The sequence below is a fragment of the Sus scrofa genome, chromosome 7, assembly GCF_000003025.6.
Source record: "Sus scrofa isolate TJ Tabasco breed Duroc chromosome 7, Sscrofa11.1, whole genome shotgun sequence".
In the NCBI taxonomy this organism is placed as follows: Eukaryota; Metazoa; Chordata; class Mammalia; order Artiodactyla; family Suidae; genus Sus; species Sus scrofa.
The window spans coordinates 76,186,325-76,212,142 of NC_010449.5; the positions used below are offsets into that span (position 1 = coordinate 76,186,325).

General features: G+C 49.0%; 2 protein-coding genes across 13 annotated transcripts in view; one reads left to right on the forward strand and one right to left on the reverse strand.

Moving 5' to 3' along the window:
* Positions 1,123-5,323, reverse strand: MRPL52 (mitochondrial ribosomal protein L52). 3 transcript variants are annotated; one of them, NM_001185151.1, is made up of 5 exons: positions 5,240-5,288; positions 5,077-5,137; positions 4,931-4,998; positions 2,500-2,564; positions 1,123-1,695 (listed from the first exon to the last, which is right to left on the reverse strand). In NM_001185151.1, exons 1-5 carry the CDS (start codon positions 5,265-5,267, stop codon positions 1,543-1,545), a joined length of 375 nt encoding a protein of 124 aa, NP_001172080.1. In that variant the 5' UTR covers positions 5,268-5,288; the 3' UTR covers positions 1,123-1,542. The 3 variants fall into 3 exon arrangements, with proteins under 3 accessions (NP_001172080.1, XP_005666327.1, XP_020953790.1); XM_005666270.3 differs by having other exon boundaries at positions 1,517-1,695; positions 5,077-5,134; positions 5,240-5,305; XM_021098131.1 differs by having other exon boundaries at positions 1,586-1,695; positions 2,493-2,564; positions 5,077-5,134; positions 5,240-5,323.
* The window catches only part of SLC7A7 (solute carrier family 7 member 7), a 39,633-nt gene continuing 23,264 nt past the window's right edge, over positions 9,450-25,818 (forward strand). Inside the window, exons 1-3 of one of the 10 annotated variants that reach the window (XM_013978223.2) lie at positions 9,450-12,049; positions 15,755-15,888; positions 16,299-16,844. In XM_013978223.2, coding sequence (XP_013833677.1) covers positions 16,346-16,844 — 499 coding nt within the window. In that variant the 5' untranslated portion in view covers positions 9,450-12,049; positions 15,755-15,888; positions 16,299-16,345. 10 annotated transcript variants of the gene reach the window in all.

The window sequence follows — 25,818 nt, forward strand, 5'->3', positions numbered from 1 at the left end:
ATTTTTGTCCCTTATTCTTGACAAGCACCTGTGTCCCTCCCCTGACCAACCCCCTCCCCCCTAAAAGCAACAATAGCAAGACCTAACTACCCACTGAGAGATCCCACCACCACACTGGATCTGGGGATCCTGTCCTTGTAGAAAGACAAATGCACTTCTTTATTATTGTCATTTGTAATCTGCTGTTCCTTAAATTAGGACTGGCCAGGGAAGAAAGGAGTGCAAGACTATGGAATCTAGGGAAAGGCAAACGGAGTCTGGTGAAATTGCTAGAAAAAGGGAGAATGGGAGTCAGGACTAAGGAGTTCAGTTCCCCCGCTACCCCGGAAAAGGAGGTAATCCCTTAAAAAGTATAATCTCCAGAGGCTGAGGAGACTCTGAGAACAAAAGGTGGAGGTTTGCAGGGAAGGGGGAGGGCAGGCTAGAGCTGATGGTGGGAAAGGGAGACAGATAAGAGGCTGAGGGCTAGATCTGGAAAAGCAAAACGAAAGAGGCAGGAAAAGTGTGGGAGAGCGAAAACTCGACCATCAGCGAAATCTAAGATCTAAGAATTGCATTGGTCAGCGAGAGAGGAAGGAGGTAGTGGGGGGAAAGACAGCAAAAGAAGGAATAATGGAGGTTGGGCGAAATTAAGTCAGGTAGGAAGTTTCAGAAACCCCAGAGACCCAGGAACTATCACATTTGTGGCAGGAGAATGAAAGAAAAGTCTAGTGCTCTGTATTGTATTGGAGCAAAGGTCCTATTTCCCCCAGACTCCATGGGAGGAGCCACGATCAATACAAGGAAAGGTTTCCCTGGGACCTGTGCAGCTAACAGGTTTGCAAGAAGTATACGGTGGCTATGAGGTGCCCTAGTCCACAGTGACTATTTGGTGGCTAAGCACCTCAGGGCTCCCCTATACAAATGGGGGTCAGGAAGTGCAGGCCTCTCTCCAACCGGCCTCTGGAATTCAGTCAGAACCACAGAAACCTCAGGATCCAACTCTTCGGCAGAACAAGCAATGCCCGTCTGCTTTTCCCCGAGTCAGTCTTCCCAGTGGGGCGATCCTCCAGGGCCATGTATCTTAAGTTTAGGAAAACAGATACCAATTGCTTGCCAAGAAGTAGGTCTCAGCTAGGAAAGCCTTTTTCATCAAAACATTTATTAAATGTGTAACTGCATGCAGCCTGAGCTGTATATGGGCTGTTAAAAGGCTTGGGTCCCTGGCTAAAAGCAGGAAAAATGTTGCCCCTTTTTCGTTTGTTGCCCCTTTTTTGTTTTCGCAGAGCTATAGCTCATAGTTAGGCTAGTCCCATGGCCTGAAAAAGAGGCGGTAAATATCCCAGAGCAAGATTCCTTTGAACTGGAAAGGAGCTGGGGGTGGGGGCACCGAGCCATCCCTTCTAGGCAGTAACCTTACAGACGGTTCTTCTTGGTGTCTTTCCTCCTTTGCCCGGGAGACAGATGGGGAGCATAAAGTTTTTCCTCTGGCTGGGAGGCCGGGTCTAGGTGATGGAAAAGAAAGCCAGACACAGGCTGGGGAAGGGAGACAGGAGTTGCTTTTTATTGACTTGGTTGTGGGTTCTGAAGTAGAGCCCCTTTGGATTTAAGAGCATTCTTCTGCTTGCCTTCTTCTTCCTGCAACTTCTCCTGCTGCCTGAGCTGCCATGCCTGTAACCCAGCATCCATTTCCTGTGACAGCAGTACAACTCGTCTCTGAAACAGACAGGAAAACAGTGTGGATAACATCTGGGGCTTGAGCTCTGCACCGTATATCCTTCCATTCACACAGATCAAAGTCAGAGGTTTCAGCTGGAATATGACACCGCTGACTGGGGAAGGGGTGGAACCAGGTCCTGGGCTGGGAAGCAGGAGGAAGGCAGCAAAATGTGTGTCTACCACTGGTTCCTGCCCTAAGAGTGCCCCATGCTATCCTCCCTTCTCACAGTCCTGTTAAAACCTTTGGCTGATAAAACTTTGGAGTGAGGGGTAGGTGTTAGATGCCAACATAGCGCAAAACAAATTACTACTAGAGTTCTCTTGTGCAGCAAGTTAAGGCTCAGGCATTGTCACTGCAGAGGCTCGAGTCGCTGCTGTGGCATGGGTTCGATCCCTGGCCAGGGAACTTCCACATGCTTCAGGTACAGCCAAAACAAAAACAAAAACAACAAATTACGATTTAAATTTTCTCCCCCTGAGTTCCCATTGTGGCTCAGCAGTAACGAATCTGACTAGTATCCAAGAGGACATGGGTTCAATCCCTGGCCTTGCTCAGTGGGTTCAGGATCTGGCATTGCTGTGAGCTGTGGTGTTAAGTCGCAGATGCAGCTCGGATCCCACATGGCTGTGGCTGTGGCATAGGCCGGGAGCTGCAGCTCCAATCTGACCCCTGGCCTGGGAACCTCCATATGCCACAGGTATGGCCCTAACCAAAAAAAAAAAAAAAAAGAAAAAAGAAAAAAAATATTTTCCTCCCTCCAGTTACACACAGTTTGCCCGGCTGGGGTTCTAGCCACTCACTGCAAACTTTTCCCTTTGTGCTTTTCTTCGAAGCTGGCCTTTCATTGGAGGAGCAGGGCGGCCATCTGCAGATAGAAGGGAGAGAAAAGGCAAGTGTTAGAGATGGCCTGCAGCACCCTGGGAAAATGGCTGTGACATGAAAGAAGGAAGAACCAGTCCCCAAGCTTGGCTCTTCCATTTCACACCCATTGTAGCTTAATTCCCCTAGAACACTTCCCTTGTCTTCAAGGGGGAGGTGTGCCAGAACCACCAAGAACACGCTCCCCCTTCTTCCTACTCTATTTTACTCACTCCTCATTAGCTTGGAATTCAAGGTCCTCTGTGGTGCTGAATCTCGTTTGATCTTCAGAAACCCTCCACTCAAGCAATCTGATTACTGTCCTACTCACCTTGCTGAATTCTACTTCACTCCATAGCGAAACACGCTCTTTTCATTTTCTTCTGGCCAAATTCTCTTCCTTAGGCCCACCTCAAGCCCTATCTGTCCCAGAAGTCCTTCACTAACCCCTTTAACTCAATGAGCTCTCTCTTCTTAAAGATGTGCATATCCATCACTTAATATTCACCTATTTGTTTGGAGACATTTATTGTACTATTGATTGTTTTCAGCTTCCTTTCATCATCTTGGGTCCTTCTGGAAAGGGGCAGAGCACTGAAATATTATTACTAAATGTTTTTTTTTTTTTTTTTTTTGTCTTTTTGCCTTTTCTAGGGCCGCTCCTGTGGCATATGGAGGTTCCCAGGCTAGAGGTCTAATCGGAACTGTAGCCGCTGGCCTACGCCAGAGCCACAGCAACGCTGGATCCGAGCCACCTCTGCAACCTACACCACAGCTCACGGCAACGCCGGATCCTTAACCCACTGAGCAAGACCAGGGATTGAACCTGCAACCTCATGGTTCCTAGTCGGATTTGTTAACCACTGTGCCACGACGGGAACTCCTATTGCTTAATTTTTAAAATGTCCATGCTTTGTTTTTCCAGCTGGACTTTAAGTTCCTTGGGATCAGGGACTATATCCCTTCCTTTCACGGTAGTATAGTGTTGGCACATAATAACAATTCCATAAATATCTGCTGACTTGCTGAAAAGATGCAGTATGTGGCCTCAAGTAGTTTATAATAGAGATTAAAATACTTTTACTTTCTACAAAGAAAGAGAGTGAAAACTCTGCCCAAAAGTCTAAAGCCAAGACAAATAAGAGATTATTTATCAGGAAAGGAAACCAGTACTGTGTATATTAGGTGCTTTACGTTGGTTATTTCATTTTATCCTTACAAGAACCATCTGAGATAGGTATTCTTGTTTAACAAATGTAGAAACTGAGATACAAGTAAGTAATTTGTGTAAGACCACAAAGTTAACAAGTAGAGAAGCCTGGATTAAGAATCAGTTTCAGGCTTTCCAATATTCCATACTACTTCAGAGAGATCCTAGGCTTCCTGCAGTAAACACCAGGTAGAGGAATTCTTACTATGGCACAGTGGGATAGGCAGCATCTCTGTGGCACCAGGACACAGGTTCAGTCCCTGGCCCAGGTTAAAGGATCTGTGGTGTGGATCTGATCCCTGGCCTGGGAACTCCATATGCCATGGGGCAGCCAAAAAAAGAGAAAAAAAAAAAAAGTAGGAAAACAATCTTCACCATCCTCCTCTGTCACAAAGTATTTGATTGAGCAGGTTTTATACTCCTACAGAATCCAATACTCAAGTCTCTGTGCTGCTGAAGGGGGCCTGGCCTTTGCCCAGTTCTACTCCTGTCTTTGCTACTACCTAGCTGTGTGCTCCCTAGCAATACTTCTGTAGGCATCAATTTTCCCACCTGTGAACTGGAGTCCCAAGAGAGTGGAGAGAGGCTTCAACTTTTGTAAGGGCTTTCCTTTCTAGGATTCTTTTTTCTTTTTTTTTTTTAACGTAAAGGGAGAAACTTTTCCTAAGGGAGCTCACCATCCTCTGTGCTCGCCCTTTTGCACTTCTCTCTGAGATGCTCATTTAGGCAGCCTTTCAAAGAGCTCTCCTTGAGCTTGGTAACAAATTCTCAACAATGTATTCACCACACAGAAGAGCGGTTCTTGGTAACTTAGAAAAAACCATATTCCTCTTTGACCAGCGTAAAGTCTTGTCACTCCCCCAGGACGTCCCAAATCAGAATTATCTTCTGCTTATCCCCCAAAGCCAAGAAGATCCTGTCTAGTTTTACTTTCCATAGACGGTAGTTTAATTTCCAAAACAAACGACAGGGTTTCTCCCCCCCCGCACCCCGTCCCCACTGCAAAGATAAAGTTCAATACATTTAACGACACCCCAATAAAAGTTAAAGGAAAAAAAAAACTCAATACGTGGTCGGCTCAGACACACCCCCACCGTGACACCTCCCCCAACTCCGTCCAGAGGCGTTTCCTCTGAAGTAGAATTAGCCTGATTAGTGCTCACCCGCGTAAGACCAGTCTGGGAGCTCCGTAAGAGGTCCGTAGCCAGAGGGGTTGGCAGCAAAGCCCTGCCTGGGTGGAGAAAAACAGCCCGGTGAGGACTAAGTTCAGCTTCTGGTCCACCCCAGAGCCCCCCAGACCGGCACTCACTGGAGTCGCCACTGGCTGCCCGCCTGAGCCGCCGTTCCGCAGTGCAGCCTCCGGACACCTGCTGGGAACAGAGGACAGAGTTGGAAGAGCGACTGTGCGGCCAACTCAGGGGTCCCGTCCCATCCCTGCAAGCTCCCGAGCCACCTACCCTATACACACTTACTAGATAGCAATATACCCCAAGCAGCCATGCTGAGGCGCAGAGCCGGAAATGGGCGTGGCCTCGATGGCCACGCGGGACGCTGCGGGGGAAGCCGGAAGTAGCCATCTTGAATCTGGTTTTCAATCACGGGCCCCGCCATCTTGGCTCGCCGTACGGAATAGAGGGATAAAGCTGCCTCCCCGGTTTTTTAGGCGTCGTGTGAATCCTCAGTGGTGGCTACAACTTTGGTGGAAGTCGCGTCCTTCCAGACTGAGCCGTTCTGAACTGTCCTTTGGAAACGCCCTTCGTCGCCCCTGGGGATCTCTAGTCCTTTGAAATTTATTCTCATTTCTCAGTTGAGTGACATTCACGTGACCTCATTCTGTCTTCTAGCATCACTGTAACATTTTCCCCAGCCTAAGACTCAAATCTAGGTTTCAGTTCTCACTTATTTATGAAACAATATTGAAGAGTTTATGTGTGACAAGCACTGTATTCCTTCCGTGCAGGAGAGTCTATGGAGAGCAAAGCAGAAGTCGCTATTAGGATAGAGCTCCTAGTCTAGAGAGAGATGACAATTATCAATTACACACATTGCTGTAGTATTACAGCTGAGATGAGTGCTGGGAAGGGAAGTAGGAGTTGTTTGTGAGTATATGATGAGAACTTGATCCAGAGTAGGCAGTCAAGGTTTTCTTGAGGAAGAGCTAAGATCCCATTTCGTTTTTTTAAGAGCTTCCACCACCATTGTCTAATATAAGCCTGTAAAAACCTTGTGAGGTAGGTAGTAAGTGGCCAACCCAGATCCGTGGCTTCCTCTCTCCTTTTAAACAAAAAAAGAATCACTCACAGACATACTTCATTTTACTGTGCTTTGCAGGTAATGCATTTTGTACAAATTGAAGGTTTGTAGCAGCCTTGCATAGAGCAAGTCTATCCATGCCAGATTTTCCAACAGCTCACTTCCTGTCTCTGTGTTACATTTTGGTAATTCTTGAGTATTTTCAGCTTTGGCATTATAATATTTGTTATGGTGTCTGTGATCAGTGATCTTTGACATTACTGTTGTAATTGTTTTGGCCTTTTTTAGCAATGAAGTATTTTTAAGGTATATCCTTTTTTTTAGACATAATGCTATTGCACCCTTAATAGACTACAGTATAGTGTGAATATAATTTTTACATATACTAGGAAAGTAAAAAATTCGTGGGACACACTTTATCTTGGTATTTGCTTTACCGTGCTGGTCTGGAACAGAACATGAATTATCTCTGAGGTATGCCTGTACTTGCTTTTGGGAAGTCCTTTATCTTTAATTTCTTCATTGAAAAAAAGCTTATTATACCACATTTATGAAAACATTTTAATAATGATAAGGTAAGTGAAAGTGCTTTATAAATGGTGGAACTCCTACAAAAGTGGCCGTTACTGTAGGACTAGACTAGACACTGCTGACTGGGCAAACTTGAAGGAGTGGTGTAATGGCCTATCTGGAAGTTTATCATTTCCTCCTGTAAGACTGGGAGGTTTTTCCACAGGAGGTGGCTCTCAACTGTGCTTTGAAAGAGGGGAAGGGTGGATCCTGGTTTAAGAAGTAAAAGCAGCTGTTTTGATAACAATAAGAATGGCAATAGAGGAGGGCTGACCTAGAAAAGATGGGAATAAAAGAACTTGGCTATATGCCAATGGATGGTCCCAAAAAACTAAGCAAGAGAAGTAAGACAATAGAATACAAATACCATTTTACATTTGTAGCTTTAATTTTCAGTTATCAAAACACTTCTATATAAATTTTCATAAACCTGTAAAGTGGATAAGATAGTCTAGGAAGCAGTCACCTTACAGATTGCTTGCAATTTTCAGAGATCAGGAAATTGAATCAAAATGTGGCTGTAGATTTATTGTGTTACAGTTGCAATAATGACTGAGTAACAGCTTTCCCAAGCCAGGCTCCATGTGGCTTTGGCTGGTTCTGAGATGGACAGCTGAAGCAGACAGTGCTGCAATCCCATTACATAATTTACAGTTGGAGAATAAAGCAGGAGAAGCCAAGGGCTGGGAAAAAAAAAACAAAACCTCAGTGTCAACATTCAAGATCGACAGGAAGATGACAGGCTGGCACTACCACCAATACTATGTAAAGGAGTTGAACCAGCAACACTTCTATCTTCTAGTAGTTCACACACACTGTGGGTGCAAAATCATAAAAAAGGCCACATGCTTTAAGGTGAACTAATAATGTGGACAATAGGAACTCCACATGCAGAAGTGAACATATGCACCAATTTAATAGCTGTGGGAGTCAAGGAACCAGAGCTGAGGACTTTGGGGCAGAAAGGGAAGCTTGATCTGGAAAACTGGGAAATCTGGGAGGCGAAAGGTCTTTGGAAGGAAATCAAGTTCAGCCTTTGACGTGGTTAGAGTGATGTGGCAGGGGGACAATCGATGGGTTGCAAATAGCAGGAAATATGGGTTAGGATTTTGAGAGGGAGAGAGAGAGGGAATACTAGTGCTGACAGCTAACATCATCAGCATTCTCAGGGACCTCATGGAACACTGTTGCGGGGGATGGGGTCTGGCACAGGGACAGCACTTCTCAATGACTTCATCAGACTCTAAGCCACAGGAAAGCAGCTTCATCATCCCCTAGCTAAATGTCTTTCATCCTCTGGATTTCATCCGGCAAAGGTGGGAAGCATCAGGAAACGGAGCTTCATGTCTTTCCTCTCTTAAACTCCTTTGCCTCTCAAGGGCATCATGGCCTGTGTTTGGCTTTAATATTTTGTAATCCACTCATGTTTTTGTCCAGCGTGTTTATTCAAATGCCCTGCTGTCAGGTCTGTATATGGTAATTTTTGTACAAGTGCCCTAGGAAATTCAGTGCTTTTAAAACCGTTGTGATGAATAATGATGACATTGGAGAAAGATGGTAAGTAAAGCTGACTCTAGGGAGCTAATTCCCCCTCATTTTGCAACCTCTTCCCCTTTTTGCATACTGTGACTAAATTCTAAGATTGAAGAAGAGCAAACTATTTGGGAAGTGTCTTGTTTCACATTCCTTCATTAGCTTCCTCCTTAAGACAGCTTAAGATCAAATCACTGTCACCTCAAATCACTGTCACTTCATGCAAGAACTGTGGGAACTGACAGCTATAAACCACCCACTCACACAACACACTGCTTTGCATATTATTTCCTTATTACTTACATAATTTATTGTAACATATTCCTTTTCTTTTCTCATGGCTGTCAAATCCCTGTTCAATCAGTAAGGGCTAAATTCTGCGTTAAATGACACAGCTTCAAGATAGGTAAATTATGACCTCGGGCTACATTCTTTTTTTCTTGCCCCGAAAGCTGGGACTTCTCTGAAGCGGTGTCCCTTTCCACCAGGCTGATCTTGAAGATGGGGGGGGTTCTCTGCGAATCTCTGCAGAGTGGCTTTAAAAGGGGCCAGAGCGGGACAGCGTTGTAGACACAGCAAGGTCTAAATAGGAAACTGTATTGCTTACAAGTCATCTTTTAGTTTCAAAATGTGGTGAAACATTTCCAGATCCCCCTCCTTGAATTAGCCCAGCAACTCCCTCTTTTATTGGGTCCACGCTTCAGCTAAGACTCTTCAGATGAAAGCTGCAGTGGGGACTCCAGTCTCGCGGGCACCCTCAGCCTGAACATTTTTTGTTAAGTGCTGCCTCCTGGCGGCAGCCCTTTGGCATGACACCTTCCCAGCCCGTTGGAGACCACTTTCTTTAATTTGGGATCTGGAAGCTGATGCAACAGCTTCCCTGAGGGGGCGGAGAGCTGTGGTGCCCTTCCGGGAGACCCCTCTCCTGGCTCCAAGCTGGCGCCGCTCCCTCCCCTCCCCCATGGGGCTTTGCGGTCCAGAGTCCCTTCAGAGTTTCAGCCGAGAGCGTCTCGGGGCTGGAGGCGGGGTTGCCAGGGTTCGGGGCCCTCGCCCAGACCCGTCGGGCCGCCAGCTCGTGCTGGATTGGGAGGGAGGGAAGAGGAAGCTGAGCGTTCCCGGGGCGGAGGACGCATCTAAGGGTATCCACGGTCATTTTCATTTGCCAAGGGCGGCGCAGCTGTGCCTGAGCGAGGACAGGACTGGGGAGTGGGTTGCGGGGCCTCTCGGTTCTGAGACCATTGCGATTTTCGTCTACACCCATCACAACCCCCCTCACCTAGAGTTTCCCGGAGCCTGGGGAGGGGCAGAGGCCGCTTGGCCAGGTGGAGGGAGTGACGGGATCCGGGCGAGACGGGGTTCTGATCTCCCAGGGCAGAGCCCGCCTCGGCCTCCGCAGCCAGATCTAGACTTCGGGGGCTACCGAGCTCTCCAGAGGGGCTTTGGGGACAGGCGGTGGCTGGGTCGGAGTTGGAAAGGCGAGATCTTCTGGCTGCAGACACGGAATCCGTGGTCGAGAGAAAGAGGGAAATAACTGGGAACCGCGGGGACGACGTCGGGGGCCGGGCTGGGAGATCTAGGCGGCGGCGGGGGCGGGGGGAACGACGGAGGGGGCAGGGGGCAAAGGTGAACGCTGCGCTGGGCGGGGGCAGGGAGGCCACGCGGAGCAGGGAGGATTGCAGCGGAGGGGGCTGTTCTGGGAAGAGTTCACGCAGCAGGGTTTGCGGTTCCCCCTTCCTCGAACCCACCTGCATTTGTGTGAACCTGAGCGCTCGCCACCCTCTGCCTTCGCCACCTCTGCCCTTTCATCCCTTCGCACCTTGCTCTTGACGCACCCAGACTGGTCACCCGAGCCCGAGCCCGGGTGTGGGGCACAGCAGCTTCCGATCCGGAGAAGTCGAGCTAGATGAGGGGCCTTTTGTTTTTGTTTTTCTATTAATGAAGCAGAAAGTCCCTTTCAAACCATTCCAGGCCTCCTGGTAAAACTGAAAACTCTACTCTTCCCCTTCCCTTCAACCCCTTCTCTCTAAAAAGAATAAATAACCCCAAATACTCAGTTGTTTGGGAGCCAGAGCAGCAGCGAAGTGGGCCTGTGGGCAAGTTCATGGCAAAACTAGAGCCCAACCGGGAAATTACTTTAGGAGAAAGGGCATTGCTCATTCATTTATTCTTTGGGCAAACATTTTTATTTTTATTTTTTTGGACTGTCTACATGTCCTGCACTGGGAATAGAAGTAAGTAAAGCTCTGGTGGTTCTGCATTCTAGTGGGGGAGGTGACAAAGCAACATATTCCAGGTGGTAGTCAGTGCCTTTGAGGAAAAGTCTGACTTGGTGAGAAGGATGGTGATTGGGAAGAAATTAGTTTTCAGAGACTCCTCAGGAAGGGTCTCTCATAAGTGGCTTGGAGCACAGACCTGAATGGAGGGCGCGAGGGAATGAACAGTATCAGTGGGAAGGAATGTTCCAGGCAGTGGGAACAGTACCTGCAAAAGCCCTGAGGTGGGAGGGAGCATGATTGTATGGCCAACAGCCAGGAGGCTGGTGTGGCTGGAGTGGAGGGAGGGGGAGCAGGGACCAGGGCCCACAGGGGCAGCTCTAGGGTTGTCTTCGTAGGACTTCACTCATTTACAACTTGGACCTGAGCCCAGAGTGGGATTAAGGGGCAGGCCAGCTGGGCAAGCAGCCTGGTCTAAAAGGGCACTAAATTATCCTTGGAGTAATTCAGACGTTTGGAGCCAATGAACTCTGATTTCTGTCTGTGTCTCTTGGTGAATTGTAAGTTGGCTCCCCTCCACTGACAGAATCCTTGACCACTGCTGACCTAGGCTACCTGTCTCTGGAATAATTCTGCAACACGCAGGTACAGACAAACTGCAGGATTAGCCCCTAGACCAGCCAGCTGATATTGCCTAAAGGCAGTGATCACAGCTGGAATTCTGAAAATGCACCACACTGTAAAGTGCCACTCCCTGAGATTTATGCTATTGTCTACATTTAAAATGACTTGATATGCCTCCCAAGAACCGGTCTGCTTCAGTAAATTTCACTTGTAATGAAGTCTTGAGATAAGCTCTTTGAGTTGAGTAAAAAGAATGAGGCTTATGGATTTTAGTCTTTATTCTGAGAAAATGGGTATTCAATCAATAGATATTTAAATAATCCTGACTTGAGGGGGGTACCCACTCATAATCTTGCAGGGTGCCAGGGCTTGCTCTGGTCCACTTGCCCACCTCTTACCTGGCAACATACATATCACCTGAAGCAGTCGGGGACCTGAGATGTGAACCGGCTCGCCTAGCGTTCCCGCGTGTGCATGGCTCTGCCTACCCCCACCCCTACGGGCCTTCTTTGGCACCAATTGCCTTACAGGGAGACTGAAATGGCACTGAGGCTCTTGAGATAGGACCATAGAGTGTCAGCGCCCTCCCCATGGATCCTATGCCCTCCCCAGGGCCGCGGATAGTATGTAAGTAGGAGATGAACAGGGCATGGAATGAGGGGGGAGGAGCGTGGTAAAGCTCAGCCAGAGAGCACCGCAGAGCCTAGATCGCTGGGAGAACTTGAGAGCTCAGTGAATGTAAGACAACCAGGAAGTTCAGGGGCTGAAGTAGCGGAGAGGAGGGGCTGAAGCTCTGAGTGGAGAAGGTGCCTGGAGGCGGCTGGCGTCGAGGTCCTCTGGGTCTGAACCGGCAATCCCAGCTCCAAGCCGTCCCCTCGCCCCTCCCCGCTGCCGGCCAGAGTCACACATGTGTTTTCCTGTTTTCCATTTCGGTCCCCGTCGTCACCCTCTGCCTTTTCTGCTCCTCAGAGTCAACGTCTAGCTGCTGGAGCTCAAGACTCACCCCGGGGTTCCCCTTCCCGCACCTGCCCCTCCTCCTGAGCGCTGGTAGCTCCTCCTCCTCGCACCTGCCCTAAGGTCCCAGGACAGGTAAGAGATGGGAGAGGAGGGACAATGGGCGAGAGGGGACATGCTGGAGGATGGAGTGAATCCTGAGATTTGGCTGAACCGGGAGACCCTAGAGTGTCTTGTTTCTTAGCTCTTGCCCTCCCCAGGCAGAGCCTCTGCCCAGAGACTTCAGCCTTTCTACGTTAGTGGAAACCCCTGGCCACAGAAGTAAACAATTTCTATCTTTCTTGCTCCCGCCCCCGCCTTTTAAGGGACTGTCATAGCCATAGTGAAATATAGGAAAACAAATGGAGAATTGGGGAGGGAGGAGCTGAGTTTCCAGCTTGGGGAGATGGGGGGGGTCCAGCCGGAGCAGAGTGCGTCTGTTTTCTGTTTCCGTTGTTAGGGGAGGCGGCACAGCCTGGCTGGAGCCAGAAAGGCAGGACTGGGTGTCTCAGGGAGAAAGCATCTTTTCACCTTAGCTCCCTGAGCTTAACTGAGGAACCAAAACCCTGACATATGCACTGGTTCCTGGAGGAAGAGTGTTTTGGTTTTGTCATTCACGGGTGGGGTCCAGGCAAGGGGCTTCACTGGCTGTTGTGCCCAGCACTGCCTGCTGGGGGCCCTGCTCTCTGGGTTCCCTGTATGTGAAACTTCTCCTATAGGAAGAGTGTGTTGTCCTGAAATCTCCACTAGGACCTCAGAGATGAATGTGCCTCACATGGCAAAGACACGGGGTGCTGAGTATCAGGAATGCTGTTATTCTCTGGGGTTCCAGGCTCTGCAAGGTTCTCTTGTAAAGCCTGGGGTGGGAGAGCACTTCAGGAGAGTCCCAGGCTGCCTGACTGGTGGAGGCATGAACCTGAGAGCTGCGATCTCTGGGAGGACTGTGAGTCACCAAGGACAGTGCCTTCTGGCCACAGAGCTCGTGCTGGACAGTGACTGAGAAAAGAGGGGGCATCCTTCTCTGAAGGACTGGGTCCTCTGTCCAGTTTAGACAGGCTAGGAAGGTGATTCCTCGTGAATAGCACTTCCTGGGGATACCACTAGGGTGTGCTGTTTTCTGGAGTGTGCCATTCACCCCCTAGTTTCTGTCTGTTTCACCCAGGGTTTCTGTCTCCAGATTCCATGATGAGGATTTCACATTTCAGATACCACCAGCCAGGAACTAAACCCTCTGTCCACTTACCCTCACACTTCCCCATCTTCTGTCGCTCCTTCACTCCTTTTTCCTTTGTCCCATTAGGACACACAGTCACCCTTGGTGCCAGGGAATTTGATCTTAAAAAGCCTGGTCTGATGATGTGTTTCCATGTGTTTTTGTTTGCTTTAGAAGTGGGCACCCTGGCAATAGCAGCACTGCCAAGAGGACTGGTAATTTCCTCTCATCCCTGCAAAGGGATGAGCTAGGGGAGGAGCAGCGGGAAGGAGAGGGCCTTTAGCTGACAAAGGCAGAGGGAGTTCTTTCAATCTAATCACCTCCTCACCCAGGTAATTCATTAGAGAGCCATCTAAAGTGCTTTCTTGCCTAGGAGGAGGGCTAGAGACTGGACAGGCCGGAGGGGGTGGGGAAATTGGAGAGAGAGCACAGATCTCGGCCTTTGCTGGCCAGTCTTCCTGCCTCTCTGGCTACTTTGGTATCAGGACAGGTGACTTAGTGTCTGCCTAAGGGGCAGCTGGGGGGATTAAGTGAGATAAGGCATGTAGGTGCTTAGCAGTGTGTCTGGCTTGGGTTAAGTGCTTGGTAAGTGACATCTGTTATTATAGGAACATTTAGAGGGGAGCTGGGAGAAAAGGACAGGCTTCTGGATGGATTTCAATGTATTCGTTAAGGGTGCCTTGGGAGACGCTTGATCTCTGGGAAGGAGGACACCAAGATCTGTGTCTGGGTTAAAAAAAAATTAAGGAACTAGAATGGGAGGCTGTAGGGTAGCGATAAGCTCCCTCCCCCAAGGGCATTTTAGATCTTTATTCTCTGGTAGAGGAATAACCAAAGAGTGTTTGAAAGGGCATGAGAAAGGATAAGAAGTTGGATTTCAGAATGAGTAGGGTTTATTTCTGTTGGTAAAAGAAACCCAGAATATTTAAGTACACTCTAACAACAGAATTTATGATTTCCCCTAAATGCTCAACTTCCGTTGTCTGTTCTGCGCCAGTTCAGCATAACTCAGTGAAATCTTATTTCCCCATATTTTTAGGAAATTGGAGTAGGTTTGTATTCAGGGGGGTGTTTATGGGAATTTAGGCTCCCTCCAAAGGTCTGGCTGAGATGGAAGTGCATGCAATCGGGGTGCAGATGCGGCCAGAGAGTGGAGTCTCATTTCTCCATTGTTTCCTTGGAAGCAGCTCGAGGCTCAGCCTTGGGGTCACAGAGGCAGCTTAGGGCAGCACCCCTCACTCTGTGTGGGGAAGTGGGCAGAGTTCTCTAGGACGTCAGATCACGAGTTGCAGGACTGTACTGACACTTCCTCTCATCTCTGCCTGTGAACAAGCCTGTGTGTCACAATGTGCAACCTTCCTGCCTTTCTTGTTTGGGGTGAGAGGGAAGTGGGGCTAAGGTGGGGCCTGGAGGACAGAGGGAGAATGGACTGTGCATTCTTTCTCAGCCGCAGCCCTGTGCTCAGCTACTTTGCTCCGGGACAGCTTCCCCAGGGTTGCAGCAACTGCACCCAGCTGAATGTCCGGTCCTTTCTTCTGGCCCCCAGTCCTGGAGCAGAGCTGACAAAGGAGATTCCAGAGAGAGCGCCTTCTTATCGCAGAAAGTGCTGAGCCCAGGGCTCCTAGCCTTCCCCTTGCAGATGTGAAGGGCGCGTGAACCTTGGACCCAGACAGTTGCTTAATGCCCCTCTCTCCCTCCTTCTCTCCCTCCCTCCCTCCGCCCTTCTTGACTTCTTGATTTGACTTAAATCCATAAGCATTTGCCTGACCTTTCCTTTTTACTACTGGCTGCAAGGCAGGAGCACTCAGACCACAATTCCTGGAAGCTGCTTCTCTGTGTGGCCACTGCTGCCGCCGGCTGCAGGGAACCTGCTTCCCACCCAGGTCCAGGGAGTGAGTGTGCTTCCCACCCTCCCCCTCAGCCCCTCTCATCTTGCCCATTCTCCTTTTGCTGCTCTGCAGTGTCCAGTCGCTGTCCACTTGCTTGGCCAGCTCGGCCTGTCTTCCTCTTAGCGTCTCCTGCTCTGGAATGCCCAGCATCTGCTACTCTGCTTCAGCTGTTTCTTGCCTGGGCTTTGATGCTGTTTCTCCGGCAGCAGCTCCTGGGTGGGGAGTGGTCATCAGCCACCTGCAATCATCACGAGGTTGGGCTGTATGTTTGGGTCACTGTTCTCTCATCCCTACTTTTTTTTTGTCTTTTCAGGGCTGCACCTGAGGCATACAGAGGTTCCAGTCTAGGGGTTGAATTGGAGCTACAGCTGCCAGCCTGCACCACAGCCCCAGCAACGCCAGATCCTTAACCCACTGAGCGAGGCCAGGGATTGAACCTACATCCTCATGGAGCCACAGTGGGAGCTCCTCTCATCTCTGCTTTTTTTGGGTGATGCAACTCTGTGGGGATTTGATGGCTGGAGGCCTCAATACTAGGGGCTGGGAGAGGTATCTGGGAAAGGAAAATCAATGGAAAGAGAAGGGCCTGTCTTCTTGTTGGGTGATGCTGGGCTGCTTGGGCTGTGCTGGGGCTGAAGAGTTCCGCTAGGGGTTCTTAAGGGATGCGTCCTGAGCTGGGGGGTGGTTGTGATTTTTCAGCAGGAGATCTCCGAAGCCTTGAGGTTTGCCACAGCTTGGGTCCCTGGGGGAAAAGAGTGGTGTTGTGAGGAGAACCCACAGATTAGCTGCTTACAAGTTTGGTTCCCAAGGTTGCAGCTCATCACTGGTGACAGGTGAGACTGAAATGGGAGGGAAGGCAGACTTTTGGGGGCTGAGGCTGAAAAACACAAGCTCAAATCACGCTTACACCTGGGAACTGCCAAATGGCTCTCGTTCCCGTCTCCAGGGGCCTCAGATAGAACCAGGATTTAGTTGTCTCTTCTGTAGATCAGGTGGGCAGCAGCAGCAGCCGAATGATGAGAAGCACAGGTATTTTCTCTCTGGGGCGTGAGTGCTTCCCCTTTAAGAATCCGGGTAGGGTTATTTTTTGCTGAGCCAGTTAGAGAAGAAGTTCATGTGAGGTGGGAGGCGAGAGAGAGGTCTCTGAAATGGTGGGGAGCGGGGGAGTTGCCCCTACTAGCCCCTGTGGGGAGACTTCTCTGCCCTTGGCAATCTGCTCTATATTTTCACCTTTCTTCCTTAGAGGGCAATGCCAGGAAGCTGCTGAAGGCTTTCTTCTCCTCCTCCGCCATGGTTGACGGCATGAAGTATGAGGTGGCCTCCCAGCACGAGAGGGACGCCTCCCCTTTGGCCGAGGAGGCCGGCCCCCGGTCGGAGCAGGTAAAGCTGAAGAAGGAGATCTCACTGCTGAACGGCGTGTGCCTGATTGTGGGGAACATGATTGGCTCGGGCATCTTCGTCTCCCCCAAAGGCGTGCTCATATACAGCGCCTCCTTCGGCCTCTCCCTGGTCATCTGGGCCGTCGGGGGCCTCTTCTCTGTCTTCGGGGCCCTTTGTTATGCGGAACTGGGCACCACCATTAAGAAGTCTGGGGCCAGCTATGCCTACATCCTCGAGGCCTTCGGGGGACTCCTTGCCTTCATCCGACTCTGGACCTCCCTCCTCATCATCGAGCCCACCAGTCAGGCGGTCATTGCCATCACCTTTGCCAACTACGTGGTGCAGCCCTTCTTTCCCAGCTGCTTCGCCCCCTACGCTGCCGACCGCCTGCTGGCTGCTGCCTGCATCTGTAAGTGGGGCCGGGGGCGGGGCCGGGGGCGGGGCGGGGCGGGGCGGTGTGTGGAGCGGGTCGCGGGTGGGGTGGTGGGCAGAGGCCCGATGTGACTCGGATCAGCCAATAAGAATGAGACGGAAAGGAATGCCTCTGACAAACACTTTTTTCTTGTTGTTAAGTTAATGTATGCTAAGTGTGAAAATGTAGCCGGCGTCTAAGTGTCAAAAAATCCGTTCTCCCAGCTTCCCAGGGTAAACATTATTAGCACGCTCTGCCCTTCCTGATTTTTTCTTTTTCCTTCAGGAGGTGGAGTTTTGTTCTCTTTTATAAAAGATCGGGATCATAGCACACATATAATTCTACAGTTTTCTTTTCTTCCCCCAGAATTTTTGAGTGATGTTCTTTTCTACTTATAGATCTACTTTAAAAAATGCATTATTCAGAGTTCCCGTCGTGGCTCAGTGTTTAATGAACCCGACTAGGAACCATGAAGTTGAGGGTTCGATCCCTGGCCTCGCTCAGTGAGTTAAGGATCCTGCATTGCCTTGAACTGTGGTGTAGGTCGAAGATGCGGCTGGGATCTGGCGTTGCTGTGGCTGTGGTGTAGGTCGGCAGCTGTAGCTCCAATTCGACCCCTAGCCCAGGAACCTCCATGTGCTTCTGGTGCGGCCCTAAAAAGACAGAAAAAAAAAAAAAAAAAAAAAAAAAAGCTTTATGTTGTTCCATGTTAATTTTAACAATGCATTTATTTAACTCATCAGATCTCTGTTAATGCCCATTTAGTTGGTTCCAGTTTTTCAGTCTTACAGATAATGCTCCAGTGAATATCCTATTGCATTTGCATGAGTTTTTCTGTGATTCTTTTTGGGCTGCACCTGCTGCATGTGGAAGCTCCCAGGCCAAGGATCAAACCTGTGCCGCAGTTGTGGCTTGTGCCACATCTGCAGCAATGCCAGATCCTTGACCCACTGTGTCACAAGGGGACTTTCTAGATTCTTTCTTTTAAAATTTATTTCATTGAAGTATAGTTGATTTACAATATTGCGTTAGTTTTAGGTGTACAGCACAGTGATGTATATATAATTTTCCTTTTCAGGATTTCCCTTGTGGCCCACATTCTTTTCCCATATAGGTTATTACAAAATATTGAGTGGAGTGCCCTGTGCTATATAGTACATCCTTGTTGTTTATTTTATATATAGTAGTGTGAATATCTTAATCCCAGCCTCCTAATTTATCCCTCTTCCCACTCTCTTTTTTCTTTTGGTAACCATTAGTTTGTTTTCTATATCTGTGAATCTCTTTCTGTGTTGTAAATTAAGTTCTTTTTTTTTTTTTTTTTTTTTGTCTTTTTGCTATTTCTTTTGGGCCGCTCCTGCGGCATATGGAGGTTCCCAGGCTAGGGGTCGAATCGGAGCTGTAGCTGCCAGCCTACGCCGGAGCCACAGCAACACGGGATCCGAGCTGCATCTGCAACCTACACCACAGCTCATGGCAACGCCGGATCGTTAACCCACTGAGCAAGGGCAGGGATCGAACCTGCAACCTCATGGTTCCTAGTCGGATTCGTTAACCACTGCGCCACGACGGGAACTCCCCTTTTTTTTTTTTTTTAATATTCCTGTGGTTATTTGTCTTTCTCCGTCTGGCTTCCTAGACAGATAATCTCTAGATCCATTGATGTTGCTGCAAGTGGCATTATCTCATTCTTTTTTATGGCTGAGTAATATTCCATTGTATATATGTACCACATCTTCTTTATCCATTCCTCTGTTGATGGACATTTAGGTTGTTTCCATGTCTTGGCTCTTGTAAATAGTGCTGCAGTGAACATTGGCATGTAGGTATCTTTTTGAATTATGGTTTTCTTGGGATAGATGCCCAGGAGTGGGATTGCTGGATTGTATAGTAATTCTATTTTTAGTTTTTTGAGGACCCTCCATACTGTTTGCCATAGTGGCTGCACCAATTGACATTCTCTGTGGGCTAGATTCTTAAAACTGTCTTTTCAGAAGTTCCCTTCGTGGCTCAGTGGTTAATGAATCCGACTAGGAACCCTGAGGTTGTGGGTTCGATTCCTGGCCTTGCTCAGTGGGTTAAGGATCTGGTGTTGCCATGAGCTGTGGTGTAAGTTACAGACGTGGCTCGGATCCCACGTTGCTGTGGCTCTGGTGTGGGCTGACAGCAACAGCTCTGATTAGACCCCTAGCCTGGGAACCTTCATGTGGCGCGAGTGCAGCTCTAGAAATACAAAACAAAAGCAAAACAAACCTGTCTTTTCAATCTACCTTGGCCTTTTCTCTGGCTCATAAATAAAATATTGTTTTAAAATACAAAACGAAAGCAAAACAAACCTGTCTTTTCAATCTACCTTGGCTTTTTCTCTGGCTCATAAATAAAATATTGTTTAAATCTATACATTCAGACAAGCCATCTTGGAGGTACCAGGAGACTGGTCCTCTGGCAGTCCCATCCCTTAGCTGCCTCTGTTCTGGAAAAGTGCCCTCCCACCGTGGGAGACCCTGGGACCTTGGCCACCCCTACCCCCAGCTGTGGTGGAGCTCAGAGGTCCTGTCAGTTGAAGGGCCGCAGCAGCAGCAGCCGCCACGTGGGGCGCAGGCATTTTGTAACAGGTACAAGTGCTTGCCGAGTCAGCCCTCTCAAGCAGCCTCATGTGCTCTTTTCTTTCAGTTTCTTCACTGCCCCGTTTTGCTCTCAGCCTTCTCTCCAGTCTCCCTCTTTGGGCTGTTGTGCCGAGAGCCTGCTGTCCTCTGTGGGCTGCTCCCAGGTGTCGTGTTTGGGTTCAGACTCATGTCTGTGTATGAGGCTGTTTGTCGTGCTGGCCACAGTCAAGAAAGTGCGGAAGGGGCAACTGCCTTGTGTTGCAAGAGGGAGGTTTTCCCTTGAAATCTTTTTTTTTTTTTTTTGTCTTTTTGCTATTTCTCGGGCCGCTCCCGCGGCATATGGAGGTTCCCAGGCTAGGGGTCCAGTCGGAGCTGTAGCCACTGGCCTAAGCCAGAGCCACAGCAACGCTGGATCCGAGCCGCCTCTGCAACCTACACCACAGCCCACAGCAACGCTGGATTGTTAACCCACTGAGCAAGGGCAGGGACCGAACCCACAATCTCATGGTTCCTAGTGGGATTCGTTAACCACTGCGCCACGACGGGAACTCCTCCTTTGAAATCTTAACTGTGATCTCTGTAGTTTCTCTGGCATCGTTTACAGATCATCTGGTAGATTGGCTTACTGATGAAACTAATTTTAGGATCCTGTTGGTCTTGGGGTCCCCTCAGGTGTGAGTGTCCTGTTACGTACCTTGTGTAGAATAAGGATTATTCCATCAATGAGTAGAATTTCCAAGATGGCTGCATCCCTTTAAGCACCAGAATTCTATCTTAGCCATCTTTTTGGAATCTCTTCCAAACCAGTGATCTGTCTGCATGCCCTCAAAACTTGACATTTTTTGGGGTGACTGAGGGTCACTACTGTACCATATCAAATCTTCTATGACTGGGGCCTTTCCTGGCCACCAGCGTGGGGATGAATGATTGCTTCCTCAGTGGCCTCAGAGTGCCAGCCTGGCTTCAGTGTCTCACGTTTTCTTCTTTCATGATTGTGGTGTGTGTCTTTTCCAACACCTGTTGTTTCTTTTTTTTTTTTTTTTCGGTCCTTTTAGGGGCTGCACCTGGGTCACATGGAGGTTCCCAGGCTAGGGGTCGAATCAGAGTTGCAGCTGCTTATGTATGCCACAGCCGCAGCAATGTCAGATCTGAGCCACGTCTGCGACCTCTGCCATGGCTTGAGGCAATGCCAGATCCTTAACCCACTGAGCAAGGCCAGGGATCAAACCTGTATCCTCATGGATACTAGTTGGGTTCTTAACCCACTGAGCCACAAGGGGAACTCCTATTGTTCCTTGATTCTGGCATTGTGCTTGCCTTCATCAGTCTTTTAAATTTGCTGCTTCTTCTAACTTGGGAATAGAGACGTTCTCAAACTCCTCCTGTGCATCCAAGTACACACACACACATAAATGCGCCCTTCTAAGAACACATGCAGAGTAGGCACTGTTGTGCTTAGTCTGTAGAGCTCTCTAGTTAATAAAAGACAGTTTTGCACCTGAATTTAAGGCATATATTTGAGACAACTCTGGTAGAGAGAAAAGCATATCAGATTTGTGTTTGAGGAGTTCCCATTGTGGCTCAGTGGTAATGAATGAGACTAACGTCCATGAGGATGTGGGTTCAATCCCTGGCCACATTCAGTGGGTTAAGCATCTGGCATTGCTGTGAGCTGTGGTGTAGGTCACAGATGCGGCTCTGATCTGGATCTGGTGTGGCTTGGCCCACAGCTGTAGCTCTGATTCGACCCCTAGTCTGGGAACTTTCGTATCCTGCAGGAGAGGCCATTAAAAAAAAAAAAAAAAGATTTGTGTTGAGGCTGGGCTCAATAGCTGCGTGACCTTAGCCAAGGGATAAGGACTGTTTATTTCCAGGCTGCTCTGAGCATGAAACGAGAATCATTGAAAACTATAAATCATGACTCAAGTGTAAGGTATTGATGATTATGATGTTTCAAATTGCTCTGTCTTGGTTGCTTACAGGACTGTGTTCTATCTGTAATAATCTTCAGAGGGACATAGAGATCTGGAAGAAAGTTCAGAAGGTCAATGGAAATTGTAAATAAGAATTTAGGGACATATGATTCATGAGTTTTTTCCTTCAGCTCTTGTTTACTGAGCGCCCAGGACAAGCCATGCCAAGACATTCCGTCCAAATAGCACCTGGGCAGTATTAGCTCATTTGTTGAACTGTAATCACTTGCGAGAAAACCAAGAAGTAGGGAAAGGAAAAGACCTGCAAGGAGCCAGGGAAGAGGCAGCCTAGGACCAGGTGAGGTGAATTTCTTGTGGGGGGGAGCAGCTAGGAAGGGGTCACAAGGACCATGGTGCCTGGACTAAATTTTTTTTTTTTTAGGGCTGCACCTGCGGCATGTGTAGGTTCCCAGGCTAGGGGTCCAGTCAGAGCTACAGCTGCCAGCCTACACCACAGCCACAGCAACATCAAATCCGAGCCTTGTCTTTGACCTACACCACAGCTCACGGCAACGCCGGATCCTTAACCCACTGAGCAAGGCCAGGGATCGAACCTGCAACCTCATGGTTCCTAGTCGGATTTGTTTCCACTGTGCCATGATGGGAACTCCTGGACTGAATTTTGAATAGATGCCTAGCGGTCTCCTCAGACACTTTGCACAGAGGGAGCTGCTCTTGAAAAAGTGCCGGTGCAGAAAAATGCATAGAACCCGGTCAAGGAATTCCAGGTGGTTGGTATGGCTGGAATGTGGGTAGGAGATGGATGAGAAGGTAGTGGCTGGAAACATAGCCCAGGGCCAGCTCTGGAGAGATTAATATGGTGCCTAAACAGGTTAGACTTTATCTTGAAAGCAGGCAGAAGCTATTGACTTTAAGTGGAGACGGGAAATCAGATTTGCTTTGAAGAAGAGTTCTGGCCTTGTGGAGAGTTTGGTTTGTTTGTTTGTTTGTTTTTTGGCTGACTTCTCCATGTGAAAGTTCCCAGGCCAGGGATGGAACCCTCACCACAGCAGCAACCTGCACCTCTGCAGTGACAATGGTGGATTCTTAACCTGCTGTACCACAAGGGAACTCTGTGGAGAGTGTTTTTGGAAAGAGTGAGAGACACAAGGTAGGGACACCAGGTTGGGGAGCTAGAACCGGAAGAGGAGTGTTGGACTGTGCTGTGGGCGGAGCCTTTGGGAGGGAGATGAAGGGATGGATAAAGAAATGGTTATAGGAGTTCCCACTGTGGCTCAGCGAATCCAACTAGTATCCATGAGGACAAGGGTTCAATCCCTAACCTCGATCAGTGGGTTAAGGATCCGGGGTTGCCCTGAACTGTGGTGTAGGTCACAGACACGGCTTGGATCTGGTGTTGCTGTGGCTGTGGCGTAGGCTGGCAGCTGTAGCTCTGATTTAATCTCTAGCCTAGGAACTTCCATATGCCGTGGATGCAGCCCTAAAAAGACAAAAAAAGGAGTTCCCGTTGTGGCTCAGTGGTTAAAAAACCCAAATAGTATCCATGAGGGATGCGGGTTTGATCCCTGACCTTGATCAGTGGGTTAAGGATCCCGTGTTGCTGTGGCATAGGCTGGCAGCTATAGCTCCGATTTGACCCCTAGCTGGGAACTTCCATATGCTACAGATGTGGCCTTAAAAAGACAAAAGACTGGAGTTCCCGTCGTGGCTCAGTGGTTAACGAACCAGACTAGTAACCATGAGGTTACAGATTCAATCCCTGGCCTCGCTCAGTGGGTTAAGGAGCTGGCGTTGATGCGAGCTGTGGTGTAGGTTGCAGATGGCGGCTCGGATCCAGCGTTGCTGTTGCTGTGGTGTAGGCTGGAAGCTGAAGCTCTGATTCGACCCCTGGCCTGGGAACTTCCATATGCCGTGGGGGCTACCCTAAAAAAAAAAAAAAAAAAAAAAAAAGAAATAGTTATAAGGTGGAATTTTGAGGACTTCTGGAAGTGGAGGGCATGGGAGCTCTCCCAGGTGATGCTAAGGATTCAAGCTTGAATAGATGGGCGGTGATGGGGTTGCCATCTGAAGCAGGGAAGGTGGGCTGAGTGATGAGGTGGGGGGCATATGGGGCTTCTGCTGGGCTGCTCATGTGCCTTCTTAGGGTCATCATGAGTCAGTCGTTTTCCTACCCCAGTCACACGTACATAAGAGAGGCTGAAATGTACATGGTGCTGCCAGCCCATCAGTGTACAGTGATGAGCGTACATGTGTAATTTCTAATGACCAGAAGGTATGTGCTTACTGTTAAGACACCCCCTCTCCTAGAGCCATAGTCCCTGGGAAACAAATCTAGTCCTCAGGGAATTGCTTGCAGAGCATGGAACCAGAACAAAGGACAAATTTTTTTTTTTTGTCTTTTTGCCTTTTCTAGGGCCGCTCCTGCGGCATATGGAGGTTCCCAGGCTAGGGGTCAAATCGGAACTGTAGCCGCTGGCCTACGCCAGAGCCACAGCAACGAGGGATCAAGCTGCATCTGCAACCTACACCACAGCTCACGGCAACGCTAAGTCTTTAACCCACTGAGCAAGGCCAGGGACCGAACCCACGACCTCATGGTTACTAGTCAGATTCGTTAACCACTGTGCCATGACAGGAACTCCTGAACGTTTTGACTGTATGAGGAAAGTGTGCTAAATGTGGTGGTGTCTGTAAAATATGGAGCCGAAAGGTAGAGCCCTTGCCCTCAGGGAACTTATGATGTGGTGGAGGAGACGGGAGGAAAGAGTCAATTAAACAGCATATTCAGTGCTGGGAGCGGGGTGGAGCATGGCTAATTTGGGAGAGGAGGTCTGCCCTCCACCCTGAAGGATGGAACGGAGCCGCAGGGGTGGGGGGGGTGAAGCACCCATTCGCCACAGCCTGCAGGGCCAGCGCCGTCTGACACTGACTGCTCCCTGACCTGTCCCCCTCTCTCTGCTCTAGCTCCTGCCCTTTGTGCTTTCCTCCCAGTTTGCCAGGCCCGTTCCTGCTTCAGGGGTTTTGCACTTATTGTTGCTTCTGCCAGGAAGACTCTTTCCCCAGATGCTCTCAGTGCTTATTCCCTCGCTCTATTCACGTCTTTGCACAAATACTGCCTTACCAAAGACCTGTTCTATCTGAAATGGTCATTCTAAGTCACCCATCCTGTTTTGCTTTTCTCTGTCAATATCTTATGACCTGGGATTAATCACTTATTTGTTTATTGTCTATCGTTCCCTCTAGAATATCCACATCATGAGAGTAAGGACTTTGTTTTGCTCACTGCTGAGTCTCCAATACCTAGGACAGTGCCTGGCAGAAATATCTGTGGAATGAAGGAGGGGCAAAGACATTCTAGGCACAGGGAAAGGCAATGGAAAGGCACAAAGGTGAGAAAAAGTGTGAGAGGGAGTTCCCTGGTGGCTCAGCGGGTTAAGGATCTGGCATTGTCACTGCTGTGGCATGGGTTTGATCCTTGGCCCTGGAACTTCTGCATGCTGTGGGTGTAGCCAAAAAAAGCATATGGGGGAGTTCCCGTCGTGGTGCAGTGGTTAACAAACCTGACTAGCATCCATGAGGACACGGATTCGATCCCTGGCTTCACTCAGTGGGTTAAAGATCTGGCATTGCTGTGAGCTGTGGTGTAAGTCGAAGGTGTGGCTTGGATCCTGTGTTGCTGTGGCTGTGGTATAGGCCTGCAGCTGTAGCTTCGATTCAACCCCTAGCCTGGGAATCTCTGTATGTTGCGGGTGCGGCCCTAAAAAGCAAAAAAAGAAAAAAAAAAAAGCTTGTGGGTATGGGGTGTGTGTGGGGGATTGTGGGATGTGAGGAGCCAAGCAGAGGCAGAGGGTTAGCACACGAGGCAAAACCTTCCTACAGGGTTTGGATTTTTATCCTAAAGCATATAAAGAGCCATAGCAGGGTTTGAAGGAGGGAATCGGCACACAGCTGAGATGGGACATAAGAGCATGGCTGGAGGCAGAGACACGGGCTAGGAAGCTCTTGGAGCAATCCAGGCAGGAAATGACAAGCCTGAACTAGGGTGGCGGTTGGTGGGGGTGGATGGGGGTAGATCAGAGAGCTGGTTTGGAAGGTATAATCAGGGAGTTCCCATCTTGGCTCAGTGGTAATGAACCTGACTAGTATCCATGAGGAGGCGGGTTCGATCTCTGGTTTTGCTCAGTGAGTTAAGGATCTGGTGTTGCTCTGAGCTATGGTGTAGACTGGCGTCGATAGCTCTGATTTGACCCCTAGCCTGGGAACTTCCATATGCCTAGGGTGTAGCCTTAAAAAGACAAAAAGCAAAACACAAGGTATAATCAGTACAACCAATAACTCTTCACTGAGGTGTCTGGTGTAGGAGAGGCAGGTGACAAGGAAAATGTCACCAGCCTGTGAGCTATGTAACAGAGGCTGAGCCTGTCTCATCTA